This window comes from Mus caroli, unplaced genomic scaffold (genome assembly GCF_978045245.1).
Source record: "Mus caroli unplaced genomic scaffold, Mus_caroli_1 scaffold_3, whole genome shotgun sequence".
NCBI classification, from domain to species: Eukaryota; Metazoa; Chordata; class Mammalia; order Rodentia; family Muridae; genus Mus; species Mus caroli.
This window is the reverse complement of record NW_028227258.1, coordinates 63,084,176-63,099,404: the sequence shown is the minus strand read 5'-3', so window position 1 is coordinate 63,099,404 and position 15,229 is coordinate 63,084,176. Positions and strand designations below refer to the sequence as shown.

The 15,229-nt window shown below is 45.0% G+C and overlaps 1 protein-coding gene across 1 annotated transcript in view; it reads left to right on the top strand.

The window, feature by feature from the left end:
• Window positions 1–1,173: 1,173 nt before the first annotated feature.
• The window catches only part of Notch2 (notch receptor 2), a 170,484-nt gene continuing 156,428 nt past the window's right edge, over window positions 1,174–15,229 (top strand). The window contains exon 1 of the mRNA XM_029475637.2: window positions 1,174–1,223. Within this exon, the coding sequence (XP_029331497.1) occupies window positions 1,208–1,223 (16 nt within the window). The 5' untranslated portion in view covers window positions 1,174–1,207. The remainder of the gene's footprint in view (window positions 1,224–15,229) is intronic.

Here is a 15,229-nt window from a genome sequence, read left to right as displayed (position 1 = left end):
GGTTGGTGTGGTGCTGCTATGTATTCAGATGCTAAATACTGCCCCCCAAGATCTGGTAGCCCCCCCAAGAGCAGATCCTCACACAAACCAAGTGGTGCTATGTAAACCTAGTGCCCCAATTTTAAGCTATTGGTTAAATAAAACTGGCTACAGTCAATTACTGAAGTATAGGGTAGGTAGAGTTTCCATTACTGGTTGGGGGATGGAGGGTGAGAGATGAAGGGTAGGGGGATGGTCACATGCCCCAGTGACATGCTCTCCTAGAACAGACTGTTGGAGAAAATGTAATCCAGGCAAGATTCAAACAGCAAGTATCTGGGGTGCGCAGCCGGGCAGCAGACAGTCTATTGTTAGAAGTATAGATTAGGGATAATCTCTCAGTAACTGTACAAGAGCTGATTAAATAAATCCACAGCCCCTGCTTTTATATGTATTCATCTCTTCTTCTATAAGCATGCTTTTTAATCCATCCCTTCACTGATGGATCCCAGATACCTGGAACCACGTGTAATTCTTGGGTGGTGGTGCTCAGCACATAGGAACTCAGCAGAGTTGGGCATGGCCTCATGAAGAACACAGGGCTTATTAAGTCAGGTGCATCCAGGTGACAGGAAGTGGCTGACAAGATCTTCAGGATAGAGGTCCCCACTGCTCAGTCTCTTTGTGCAGGATGTCTCCCTTCCTACCTCTTCTAGCTAGCAGACTCTTCTGACCCTGACTTGGTACATTTTCTCTACCTCATAACTGCTGCCCTTTCACGAACCCCATTCTTATCATACTGTTCTGCTTTCTCACAGCCTTGATTTTGCCACCGTCTTCTGAGGGTCCACTCAACTGTATGGCATCCCTTCAGCTTCTTTTCCATAGACAAAGGCTTCTTTATATCTTGCCTTCTGATCCATGACCTGGAAGGGTGGAATCCGTTGATGAAGCTCATCTTTTGCACTCTGTTTTGGAGAGGCAGCCCTCAGGTGACAGCCCAATCCCTGGTCCAATCAGGAGCCATTCCTGGGTAAAGAACAACCTAGCTCTGCTGCACAGAGCAGGGGGCTGTGGGTGGGGCAGTTTCACCTCAAAGAGGAAGTTGGGTGTGGCGGGCAGTTTGTTGACATAAAATCCAGTATAGGAGTGTTCCTGGGAGCCATCTCTCATCTCTGACAGAGATAACTGTGGGTTTACATCTGTCACCAGACATTCCCAGAAAAAGATGCACCGTTGGCTTTGTGAGTTTGGATTTCCCATCATCTATTCTTTGCTGTCTTCTTTCTGGGCCTACTGTGATTCTTCAGCCTGTACCTGTTTGGAGTTCATTTGGGCCTGGAGTTTTTCTCCTCTTTTGGTGAGTTGGCTGCTAACTAGACTGCCTGACTTGTGAGGAAAGTGAGTGGTTGGATCCAACCTAGGTTCTGAATCATTCTTTCATGTTGGAAACTAATGGCCTTCCTTCTTGTTCCCTCTCATCCACTCTTGAATTCTCTGCTCCAGGTTGTCATCCACCTCCGAGTACCCTCCCTTCCCAGACCCTCCATCTTCTTCGTAAGGAATGGTATTAACAAGAGCTATTGGGTTTAGGGAGAGCAATTTTAGAGAAATTGTTGGGGCTGTAACCAGGCAGTGGCCATGTGTGGAAGTGGCTTCAATAAGTGAAAGACTGCTAAAACAGCTGTAGTCTAGAATCTTGTTGTTTTGTTAAGTAATTGTGTCTCTAATTATTTAGTATATGATTTTATACAGTTTCAAAGAAAAATATGAACAACCAATTTATTTCTTTTTAAAGATTTATTTTATTTTTACTTATGTGTATGTGTGTGTGTGGGGGGGGACGTTATGCACATGAGTGAAGGTTCTTGTGGAAACCAGAAGAGGACATCAGATTCCCAAGAACTGGAGTTACAGGCAGATGTGCACTACCTGATTTGAGTGCTGGAAACCAAACCAAACTCAGGTCCTCTAGACGATAGTAAGTGATCTTAAGTACCTCTAAAGATACATTTTATTTATTTTTATTTATTTATTTATAATTTATCTGTATTTTATGTGCATTGGTGTTTTGACTGCATGTGTGTCTGTGTGAGAGTGTCAGAAACCCTGGGACTGGAGTTACAAACAGGTATAAGCTGCCACGTGCATGCTGGAAATTGAACCTGGGTCCTCTGGAAGAACACTCAGTGCTCTTAACTGCGGAGCCATCTCTCCAGCCCTAACTTTTATTTTTATATTTTTAAAGCTTAGGTGTATGTGCATATGTCTGTGCAAGTCTATGTCACTTATGTGGGGGTGCATGCCAGGGTCAGAAGAGAACATTAGATTCTTCAGAGCAGGAGTTACAGATGGCTGTGAGACAACTCATAGGCCTGGGAATAGAACTCTGGTCCTTGGAAAGAGCAGACAGTGCTCTTAACCACTGAGCAAACTCTGCTGCCCGTAAATATAATTATTTATTCATTACAGGCAAATGCATAGTGTCTCATTAAGGTACTAGCTAAATGAAAATGATAGTTTCTAATTTTTGAACACCTACCAAATAGATCTATGCTAAGAGCTTTATACACTTTCTACTTCTTACACAATACGAAGTTCTAGCCAAGCAGACTCTGGACAAAGAGATCTGTCACGCAGAGAAGGTCAGTATCCCTTTTCCTTGGGCATCAGTGGGTATCCACTGGTTTACAAGGGATGGAAAATTCTGCTGGGGGAAACCCTAGGTCTTAGCTCTACGAGGGTTTTGTCAGGAGTAGACAGAAATGTGTGAGATTTCCAAGATAGACTGATGGCTGGCAGATAGAGGAGGGTCTCACAGAGGGCACAGCATGTGGAGGAAAGAGTCTGAATGGCAAGGCTAGTCTTTGGCACTAGAAGACCAAGCCTATGGCCAATTCATGTCAAGACTAAGCCATGACCCAATATGTATCTTTTCAGAGAGAAACAAAAACACGCCGCTGTGTAATATGAACTGTTTCTGGAGCCAGCCACCCAAACAGTACCTGAACACGCTGTGAGGAGGAGAGCTTTCCATTTCCTACTTTGAAAGAGGATGCTGTCAGACATCTCACAGGCTGCCATGGTCCTTGGTACCCTATAGACCCAATAACATGGACCAGTTATGATGGCAGGAGATGTTTTCTTCAAGGCATTAGCCTTCTTACAAGGCATTAGCAATTATTTCATGTAATTATATAATAACACTTCAGGTGAGCATTGATGCTGAAAACATAGACTGTCTTACTTCCTGTTTTTGAAAAGCATCATTGACTGGGGTAGCCACAAGGGCTCCCTGCTCACGCCCTGATTTGGGTTTCTAACTCATACTATATAGCTGCCATCATGGGTCCAGCCAAGCTCACTAATCGTGAGCTGCGGTCTGGTCTGGCCGCATAGCACCTAGGTATCTCAAAGGGACCTCACTGTTGGTCACACCCTAGTACCTCCTACCTTAGCTTTCCACAACACTCAGCCATTTTGTGTTCTTCCATCCTTTTGATTCCTTTTTATTGTTTTTCTTTTATATTTTATTATTTATTTTTTGTACATGCGTGTTTGCGAGCGAGTGCTCATGTGCATGCCAAGGAATACATGGGGCAGTCAGAGAAAAAGAATTCAGTTGTTCATTCTCTCCTCCTGTCATACGGGACCTGGGGATGGGACTCAGGTAGTCAATCTTGGCATCAGGCACTTTTACTACTGAGCCATCTATCTTACTAGGCAGTTTGTCTTAGTCAGGGTTCCTATTGCTGTGATGAAACACCATAACCAAAGAGACTTGGGGAGGGAAGGATTTGTTTGGCTATGTTTCCACATCACAGTTCAGCATCAAAGGAAGTCAGGACTGGATCTCAAACAGGGTAGGAAGCTGGAAGCAGGAGCTGATGTACAGGCCACGGAGGTGAGTTGTTTACTGGCTTGTTACTCATGGCTTGCTCAGCCTGCTTTCTTATAGAACCAAGACCACCAGCCCAGGGATGGCACCACCTATAACAGGCTGGGCCCTCCCTCATCAGTCGCTAATTAAGGGAATGCCCTACAGCCTTGCCTGTAGCCCAGTCCTGTGGAGGCATTTTCTCAATTGAGGTTCCCTCCTCTCTGATGACTGTAGCTTGTGTCAAGTTGACAGAAACTGAGCCAGGACACAGTTGTTGTTCTTTTCCTTATCTTATAATGTAAATACCATGGAAGGACTTTCCTGGTTTGTTTATCTTTGTGTGCCTTGAATCAGTGGTGGGCACAGAGTGTTCAATATACATTAAGTTAATCCACTTCATGAGTTTCTCAAAAATATTTGAGGGGGAAGATAACTCTCAGAATCTTAATTATAGACTAGGGAAACCTAGGATTTTTCTTTATGTTGTAACAACCCTACAATGGAAATACTCTGATATGCTTATTTATTTATTTTTTTAATATTAGGAAACCAAGGGATTAGAGTAAAGACACAACTTGCCTCTGGCCCTATAGAGATTGAATTGACCACAGCTAGTGAAACCAGTGTAAAAAACTGTAGAATGTAGACCTCCTATAGCTGAGGCAGGAGCTAGGGAAAACCTTAATAGGGGAGGATGAAATGGAGCGGGAGGGGGAAATAGCAAGCAAAGCACAGTGGTGCACACATGGCCATGTCAGCATTTAGGATGCTGAGACAGGGTGATCGTGAACTTGAGGCCAGCACAGGCAACAAAAGAAGAGCTCTTTTTCTGGCGCCTCTTAGGCAGTCTGCCATTTTGAATTGAAGCTGAACATCTCCTTTCCACCCCCTGGCTGTGAGAAGCTTGTTGAAGTGGACGATAGACACAAGCTTTAGACTTCCTCTGGAGAGCACATGGACAGAGAAGCATGTGATGATGCTCTGGGTGAAGACTACCATGGTCATGGGAACAGCAGCAAGGTCCGCCCCACGGCAGAGTGTGCCTGCTGTTGAGTACGGACATGCTTGTTATAGACCAGGGAGAACTGGAGAGAGGAGCACAAAGCTGTTTGGGGAAGCACTGTGGGTGCCAGCCTGAGTGTCATCAACCTGGTTATTGTACAAGACAGAGAGAAGGGTGAAGTGGAAGGCTTCTAGCTCTTTGGAAAGTCAATTATGTCAATTGATGGGGCACCCGGGTGAAAGGACGTCTTGCTAAAGCAGACATGTGAAAGACTGTTTTCCTGAAGCAGACACAGGTGAAATGATGTTTTGATATAGCAAACACATGAAAGGATCCATGGTGAAGGAGAATACATATGGAAGACAAGCACTGAGCATGGGTTTGGTTGGCTCCGCCTTGCTATTCTTCACCAGTGACATGCATGTGTTGGTTCGCCTTACATTGCGTTGTGGAGCACTACTTGTGGTAATGATGACACCATTGAAAGAAACTCAAAGAACTGCTTGTGCGGTTCCTGTGGCAGCTTGCCACTTCCTCGGCTTCACCTTGGACTGGTTGGGGAGCCTGGTGGTTACTTCTGGATTGAACTACAGTTGCTGGTTCATGCCTGGTGTCTACCTGCCTAGAGGACTGGTCTATAGCTGCTGAGTCATATTTGGTGTTGCTATGGGACTGAACTGCTGCCAAAGAGGATGGAGCTGGCCCCCAAAGAACTATTGCTGAACAGGTCTACTTCCCCCATACCCTAATAACTTTTCTCTTCCACTACTTATGCTGGGTGGTGGTCTAGAGGGGAAGTTGAACCCTTATTAAAAGTAGGTTGCAAAAAATTATGCCTACAGAAGGGTATTCCTGGATTGACAGATATTACTGTGCCCCAAAGGTTGGGAACCAAGAGAGCCAGCAGAATCTGAAAGTTTTCAGTATCCCTGAAGAAGATGATGTCCATCAATGTGTTATCAGAAAGCCCCAAACAAAGAAGGTCAGAAGCCCAGGGCCAAAGCACTTGGCACCCTGTCACGCCCCTGCCCTGAAACACAAGTGCTGACACAGTGCTCTGAAGAAACAACACACCAAAGCAGACAAACACAAAAACAAACAAACAAGGAGGAGGCTGCAAAATATGGCGAACATTCAGCCAAGAGAATAAAGGAAGTCAAAGGAAAATGTCAGGGGCAGATTGTGAGAAGACCTGAGCTGTCCTCATGGAGAGCTTCTACTTCTGAGGACAAGAGTGAAGAAAAGAAAAGAAAGGAAAAAAGAAAAAAAGAAAAGGGAAAGGGGGAGGGAAGAAAGGCTTCTAAGAGTAACAGATAAATGATCAGAACTTGAAAGAGAAAAAAAAAAAAGAAGGGTGGTAGGGAGAAGAGACAAACATAAAAAGAGAAGGAAGATGGGGTTTGTGGGGGAGTAATGGGGAAACTGTGATTGGGTAAAGTGCCTACCCTGTGAGCATGAGGAACTGAGTTCAAATATCTAGGCACCCTCCCTCCTGCAGCAGCAAATAAAGAAATCCTGTCACCCCCACCCCCACCCCACCGAGAGGTTGGAAGGTAAGGGCCAATACTGGGTGAGGTCCTGTGAATTCTACGCAAACATGCTGTCAAGGACGCACACATGCACACTCACACACACTCACACACATATACACATTGTACACATGTACACATATGCACACATCCTGCAAACACACACAGAAGAAGAAAAGTAAAAAAACCCTAAACCCTAATTAAAAAATTAAAAGAATCCTCTAAGGGAAGAAATCACGTGACCTGAAGGCTAGCTTGTTGCAAACCAGGGAAGAAACAGACAAAGTCCCTGAAGCTTTTTGGGAATCTATAATAAATTTATGCTTATATTGAAGTCATATTGGGATTTTTAGCTGCAAAACATGATAGTAAGACACCTTGTGGCCAAAAGGGCCAGAGATATGTCATAAAACAGAGAGGATTCTCAGAGTGTTATTGGATGAGCAAGCGAGGGAGCGAGCCCAGTAAAGCCTTGGGAAGGGCAGCTCAGCGGCAGGTACCAACGCTGTTGATGAGCATGTTTCTGGCAGTATAAGGGATCCTGAAAACAGGCCTACGCTGAGGAAAAGGACTTATTGGGCCCTGCAAGAAGGTCTGGCTCCCCTTGTCAATCACTGTCCACCAGCTGCGGTGGCAGACTGTACTGCAGCCCTCACAGGGTCACTGGAGCAATGGCCAGATGATGATCCAGATCAGAGGTCCACCTAGGAGGGTCATTCAGATGCAGGGGGAGGAAGGGAAGATGCAGAGCAGATGCGTGCAGGGAGCCTCAGGAGGCTGAATTCATCCCGAGTCAGGCTGACTTACAGGAATGGGTGGCAATGTAACTGTCCATTCCATCAATATTTACCACATGCTCTTTATAGCCCAGGCAGTGTGCCAGGGATTGAACTGGGTGCTGGCACTGGAAATAACAGACTATTTCCTGATTCCTCCCGTGGAGGAAAAATTAAAGATGTCATTTTCATTGACCCAGACCTGATCAATATTGTGTCTACAAGAGGCAGGCCTCTACTTGGATAGTAGTGTTAGATTGGGGTGGAAAGACTTAGACAACCTTAACATTACTCATGGAATATGTGTTTCTTTTCTGTGTGGGCGTTGCTGTGTGCATTTGTATGCGTGCATGTGTGTGTCTCCCTAGAGGCCAGAAATTGGTACCAGGAGTCTTCCTTTATTGCTCTCCACTATTTTCTTTAAGCTAGAGTGTCTCACGGAGTCAGAAGCTTGTTGGTTCAGCTAGACTGGCTGGTTTGTACGTCCCAGAGATTTTCCTGCCTCTGCCTCTCCAGGGCTGGAGTTTAGGTGGGCATCACAGCTCAAAGTATTTTTACTTGGGCCCTGGGCATTGTATAGAAGTCCTCATATTTACACCAAGCCATCTCCCAGATTGTTGGGTTTATTTTCTAGTCTTGACTCAGAATCATTTATATTTAACAAATTATCTGTTTTATAAATATTCCCTACAAATATAGTTATGGCACGGGGTGATGTGGAAACTTGATTTTCATCTCTCAAAGTAATAGTGTATCCAAATAAACTTGACATAAGAGGCACATTTCAGGTCACGGAGGAGAAGCAGCCACAGGAGAAGGAAGAGCATGGCCTACTTCCACATTATCACATTGTCACAGTGAGGAAGCCATCTTGCAGGGTGAGGACTCTGCATCATTGCCTGCGGAGGGATCAGGCAGGCAGCTGAGTCTGCAGGGAGGATCCCATCCCCAACCCTCTAAGATGCAGCTATCTAACTCAGAAGTGTGCTTCCTTTCTGGGTCAGGGTGCATGCCCTACTGACCCAGCACGAGAAGGGATGTAGGGTCGGTCACTCCTGTTCTCTCTGGCAAAAAGATTCCTCCCCATTATTGAAAGTGAATCCAGGAAGCAGAGCTAATGTAAACAATAGTTCTGGGCCCTTGACTTGCTGAATGGAATAGAGATGAATCCCCTAGAGAACATTGCCATTCCGAAACTGTTTTTCTTAGTAACAACTTGGGTAGTTAAGCATCAATGGCATGCAGCTCTCCTTGTTGCCTTTGAGGGTAACTCCAGTTGTTCTAATTGAAACATATGTTACACCGGTAGAAAGAATGGGAGAATGAATGAGTCCTGGAGGAAGAAGAAAAGTTCATCTTTAAACAAAACCAAATTTGCCTATAAGATGACAAATACTGTTTCTAGCTGGGAAAAATGTCAACTTCTGCCTTAATATAAACCACGTGGATTCCAGGAGACAGATTTTAGAAATCACTTACAAGCTTTCCAGGTCTGTCCCCTCCATTCGGTGGAAGTCCTACTCCCAATAAGAATGCAGAGGATCTCATGGCTACAAAGATTCTCAAAGCAACTGCTCCTGTATGCCAGACATGTTGTAATCCCTGTACATGCATTAATCTGTTCCCTGTTCAACCAAGTCTACGAAACAGGCGTTGCCACTGTTTCCATTTTACAGGGGAGGAAACTGAGGCCACAGATGGCTAAGAACTTATATGGAAGAAACTGACAATCAGGATTCACACCCAGGCGGTCAGGCTTGCAGACACACACTGTAGGCTCCCCCCCTAGCGTGGTGAACTGGGTCTGCGTTCTCAGAGCAAATGGTTTACTAAAACAGCACTTAGATCTGTTTACGTGTTTGGCACCCCTCTACTGGAAGATTATCTATTGCCACTGGAACTTGTTAGGTTTGTTTCTAAAACTGACAAGTTTAGTTTAAAAAATGATTCGTCTTTTTCTGCTCCGTTTCTCCACAAGCTGCAGTTGTTTGTAGAGTAGCCTTTCAAGAACACAAGTGAGGCAGAGCTATGTTTGTAAAGATGCATGGCTCCTCATTGAAAACTTTCGGTTTTTCTTTAATTAAAAATATTAATTATTATATTTATTTGTATCTACTTTTCTCTCTCTCTCTCTCTCTCTCTCTCTCTCTCTCTCTCTCTTTCTCTCTCTCTCTCTGTGTGTGTGTGTGTGTGTGTGTGAGTGTGTGTGTGAGAGAGAGAGAGAGAGAGAGAGAGAGAGAGAGAGAGAGCACATGGGTACCAGCAGTACCCAGATGAGGACATGAGATTCCCCTGGAGCTGGGGTTACAAGTGGTTGTGAGCTGCCTGACATGAGTACTGGTGTTAGAACTTGGGTCCCCTCCAATAGCTGTAAGTACTCTTGCTACTAAGCCATGCCTCCAGTCCAAAGAACTTGTTTTCAGTAAGTGTGAGTTGCATACTGCAAAGGCAATGCCCAGCCAGCGCTGTCAGGAGTCCTGACTGCTGTCCGCACTGATGGGTACGCATAGAACCTCCCTAAATAGCATCAATGTATCTTTCCTGTACTGTTATTTTTTAAAATCAATACACAATTCCCTTTATTCCTCCAAGGACAGACAGAACAGTGGCCCTTTCACACTCAGTACCACTAGGGGAAGATCAGACAAAAGAAGCAGTTGGGAGAACACTGAGATATTCATGGCCCCTAGCACTAGGAGGGGGAAAACAGAGGGTAGAAAGTTCAAGGCCAGCCTAGCTTACAGGAGACCTTGTCTCACACACACACACACACACACACACACACACACACACACACACACACACACACAATCTTTTATTAATTTGTGATGTTCTATAGCCTTCTAGGACTCTTTGGGTGTTTTGTCCCCCTTCTGCAGTGTCTAAAAGTGGGAAGAGAAACTCATTTCATTGATATTATAGTTTGCCACTGCACCTGGCTTGTGTGATGCTGGGGACTACACCTGGGGTCCATGCACATAGGTTCACACTGTGACAACAGAGCTCTAGCTTTTGCCTACAGCATGAATACTTTCTTGTAATCTTCAGCCTTGGCTGACAAGGAAACAGGCACTGAGCACCAGCTTATAGGTGGATGGTTTTCCTGAGAATATTATTTTGTTTTTCTTATCACTGAGAAGCCAGAATGATATTCAGGTAGCTGTGCTTGGGTGAGTTTTGGAACAAACTATAGGAATTTTGGAACATATCATTTAGAACTGTATCACAGTGTCCTGGTTAGGAAACTCTTGATTCTTAGTTATTATCTTTTAAAATATATTTCATCACATGTATTTATTTTTTGTTAGTGTGTGTGTGTGTGTGTTTGTACAGAGGTCAGAGGGAAATTTTGGGGGGTTAGTTTTCTCCCTTTACCCTGTGGGTTCCCAGAAAAGAACTCAGGTGGTCAGGTTTGGCAGCAAGGGCCTCTCCTCACTGTGTCACACTCCTCCATCAGTAACCTTATACCCCCATGTTTCTTTCTTATCTATTATTTTGTTTCATTTTTGCTTTGAGAGTCATTAGTAGCCCAGGCCTTAAATTCACTATGTAGCCAAGGATAACCTTTTGTTCAGCCTCCACCTCCCAAGAGCTATGAACAGGCATGTGCCCTCCAGGCCTAGCCCCGCATTTCTTGAATCTGCAGCTTAGTGAGTGAACTCTAGGGGCTCTGAATGGGATTAGAGGTAACTATTTATGTAACAACAGGGGCCTGCACTTTTACTCAAATCCAGAATGCCAAAGCTCTCCAGAGAAGGGAGCTGTCTTTGTGGGGAGGGCCCCTACATTACTCCTCTTGGTTTTTTAGGTGACACTCTAGAGGCAAACCCTCTATTCCTTACTCTCCAGAATGAAAAGTCTCTGAAAAAGAGCTGAGGCTTGGCTAAGTCAAAGCCCAACGGGCACTTCATGGGAACATGACCAGCCCAACTGGAGCCTGAGAGAGGCAAGCAAGCAAAGAGGGAGAGGTGCGGAGGGGAGGGGATGGAGGAGTGTGTGTGTGTGTGTGTGTGTGTGTGTCTTTGTTTCTTTCTTTTTCGGCCCTCCAAAGAAATAAACAGGTCTCCCTCCCTCCCTCCCTCCCTCCCTCCCTCCCTCCCTCCCTCCCTCCCTCCCTCCCTCCCTCTTGATTTAAGGGAGGCTCATGCCAGTGGAAGCATCTCCACATTTCTGTGGCTGGTTTACAAGCCAACCTAGAGAATTATACCCTGGCATAAAATTAGCAGCTCTGTTTTTCAGTTAAAGAGAAACCCAGGGGCATAATTTATTATGAAAATATGGTGCAAATGAGACTTTTCTTCATGGGTTTTTTGGAGTAAATATAGATCTTGGGTTGAGGAATTAGACACATGAGCTCAGTAAAGGAGAGTGAGTAGGATCCCGTAAGAAAAAGCTAAGAGGTCACGACGTTCTAAAAGTTAAAAGAAACACGTCTAATAAGTTAAATGTAAATCATTTTATTCCAACACCCACGGAGCTCAATTAGGACAGAGACATATACTAGGAAAATTTATTATTTTAATTGAGAAAAATAACCTGTGGAAAAGCAGATAATCAATGCTGTAGTGTGTGTGTGGTGGCCTATGCTCTAATCTAGTACTCTGCAGAGATGAGACATGCTAAGTTCCAGGCTAGCCTGCTTACATAGTAGGGCCCTATCCCCAATCAAATAAATTGTCCTGGCAGTGGAAAAAAAAATTCAAGGTATCTTTTACTTTCGCTAAGTGTGATGGTGCACACCTCTAATCCCAGTGCTCAGCAGGTGGAAGTAGGTGGAACTCTGTGAGTGTGAGGCCAGCCTTGTCTACATAGAGAGTTCTAGGACAGCCAGGGCTACATAATGAAACTCTGTCCCTCCCCGCCCCCCAAAAAATTCTTTCTTACTTTTGCCTCTGTGTGTGTGTGTGTGTGTGTGTGTGTGTGTGTGTGTGTGTGGTGTAATCACACACGTGTGACTATGAAAACCTGAAAAGAATACCAGTTTCCTTGGTGCTGGAGCTATGAACAGCTTTGAGCTGCCCAAGATGGGTGCTAGGAACTGAGCACTGGTCCTCTACATGAACAGCAGCCGATCTTAAACACTGAGCTACCTCTCCAGTCCCTTGTCTGTTTTTTAAGACAAGCCCTCATATAGGCTAAGGTGTCTTTGAACTCACTACATAGCGGAGGATGGCCTTAAAGTTCGAATCCTCCTGCCTGCAGTCTGAGTAGTGTGATCGCAGGTGTATGCGTGCATATCTGGTATGTGTGGTGCTGGGGCTTGAAGCCAGGGCTGGGCAGGCACCCTGCCAAGTGGGCCATCCTATCCACAAAGGGTGCTTCTCAAGGGGAGGAGACTCATTAATATAAAAGCCAAATAGCTCCAAAGTTAAGAGAAATATTTGCCTCTTTTGGGCCACCGTAGTAGTTCTAATGTGGAATTTTATATCTGGTGGTCAGGCTAGTAATATGCCTATGCTTCAGAAATATCAGGGCCTACTCTGTTAAATCAATTGCAGACAAAAATAAAAAAAAAAATCTACATATGGCTCATGGAGAACCTGACAGAGCTTTATGTACTCTGGAGAGCGAGTAAAGACAGAACTAAGTTCAAGGGAACACCACCATAGGGGTTCCTCTCAAGCCCCCAGCATTCTCCAAGTGTACTTACAGACACATGGTTACAGTATTCAAAGTTCTATTTGTTTCCTCCCAAAAGGAAGAAACCTCAGAGGGCACAGCTCTGTATCAGACAGCAGGCAGAGATTAGCCAGGGTAACGACCACTCAAGAGACAGTTTATTCAGTGGTTCTCAAGCTTCCTAATGCAGTGAGCCTAGAACACAGTTCCTCGGGTTGCAGTGACCCCCAGCCATAAAATTATTTTTTTGTTGCTACTTCCTAACTGTAATGTTGCTACTGTTGTAAATCATGATGTAAATATTAGTGTTTTCCCACAGCTTTAAGCGACCCCTGTGAAAGGGTTGTTCGAGCCCCTGAAGGTTTGAGACCTAAAGGTTGAGAACCACTGGTTGATGCAATGTTCTTTTTTTTTTTCAACCTGTGCTTCATGGTACACTAATTTCTTGTCACCTCTCTTAACGGTTATTAGTATTGCCAAATATTGGCTGCAAACTTTCAAAAAAAAATAGGGAACCTCCCTTATACAATCACAGAAATGTCAGAGCAAAGGAGAACTGAAAGATGACTCTGTATGGGCCACCATTTTAAGGATGAAGAAAGAGAAGCGCACAGGGATTCCCTGATGCCTCATAGACAAGGGACACAGCAAGCCTGAAGCACCCTCTCCTCACTCAAACCCATGCTCGGCACCAGGAGCACAAAGCCTGCCCTCACTGGTCAGCGAATGAGCCTGTGGGGGGAGCTAGAGATGAAAGTCACAGGGCACCTGACACCAGGGAGCTGCAAATCCAGGAGCCATTTATACCATGCCTCAAGTTGTCTTTGCTCTCTGTGCCGCGTTGGTAAAATGATTCCCCTAAAAACACTGATCACCCTGTGGCAGTGCTGGCTTAAAACCCAACAATGGCTCCAGGAAGCCAATAAAGTGAAACCTCCTTTCCGCACTGATGCCCAAGCCCTAGGCCCAAGCTGCTTTTTCCTGTCTTAGCAAGCTGTGCCACTCCACCGGGCCTTTGCTCACACTGTCCTCAGAGTGTTATGGCCTCTTCTGTCACCCTCTAGGAAGGCTGTGTCCTTTGTAACAGTAGCTTTGCATCTCTCTGTTTCCTCTTGAAAGCTGAATTGACCTTGCTTCCCTTGTTCTAGTCTCCGTGTATTCTGTCATCCGTGCTTCTAGAGCCAGAAACTGCAGCACTTTTTGGAACACTGATAGTTTCTCAATACATAAGTATATCTACTATTTACACTGCCATCTTTCTCTGCCATCTGAATGGAAGGCCTTTGATGCCAAGGTCTTTTTTTTTTTTTTTTTTGGTTCCCCTAGATTTTAACTCAGTGTCTAGCTCACATAACCTCTGTTGAATGAATCACCCACAGACGTCATTAAAAGGTTGCACAGATGCTCTTGATAATGTAGTGGCTTGTGCTTGGAGTGCAGGGGTCCTCCCAGAATTGTAAGCATGGGCTTCAAGGTGGTGAACACCCAAAGTTCCTTGGGGTAGAGGGCAGGGGTTGATTGATTGCAAGAAAGGAGTATCACAAAGGTTGGGCGTGCTGAGAAATGATGGCATGTTTGGGAAATGTTGAGATTCCCAAGAGGATGCATCTTAGTGATTTTTTACTGATGTCATTGTTAAACTGGGGGTGGGTACAGAGTCTAGTCAGGCCCTATGTGGGGGGAAAAAAGCCTGACAGTCCTTGTTAAGAAAGGAAAATTGAAATTGAAAGGAGATGTCTTGAAGGTCAGTAGTATTGTCTCCGAATGCTAGCAGAGCCTATAAGGGAATGGGCGCTGGGGTACCTGGGTTCTGGAGTCTGGAAGACAAACAGCTGAATCTAGGTAAAGCATTGCCATAGTAAGGACCAGAGAGCTAAGACTGGTCCATGGGAGAAGAGATGAAGAATTGAAGAGAAGCAGTGGAGATGGAGAAACAGAAAAGCTGCCTAAACTAGCACAGTGGCGATGGACCGTGATGGCAACTGGCTGAAGATGAGGCGGGCGTGGTGGGAAACAAGGGGTCAAGAGTGACTTCAAGAGTTTATCGTGAGTGTTTACGTAAATAGTGTTGTTCTGATATGGAATGCATGAGGAACATTCCATGTGGGGCTGTGGAAGCCACAGAAAAGGGTTTGTTCACAGAGGACAGCTGGATACTGGTGATGAGGGCTGAACTAACGTCCCAGAAGAGCTGTAATATAAGGCTGTGATGGTACTCATTGGGGCCTGGAGGGAATCCAGCACAGGGCAGCCCTGGAGTTGGCCAGAGAACCAGAGACAATGGCTCCTTCTCTTTCCTCACCCATCCAGCACACAGCCTGAGGTTGATTTGAAACTGTGATTTATGCTCAGTAGCTTCATCTAATTAGGGCTAGCAAAACCGAGATGGCTGGACTGACTCTTTTGAAAGAACTTGATAAAGAATTCAGCATCTTAAAAAAAA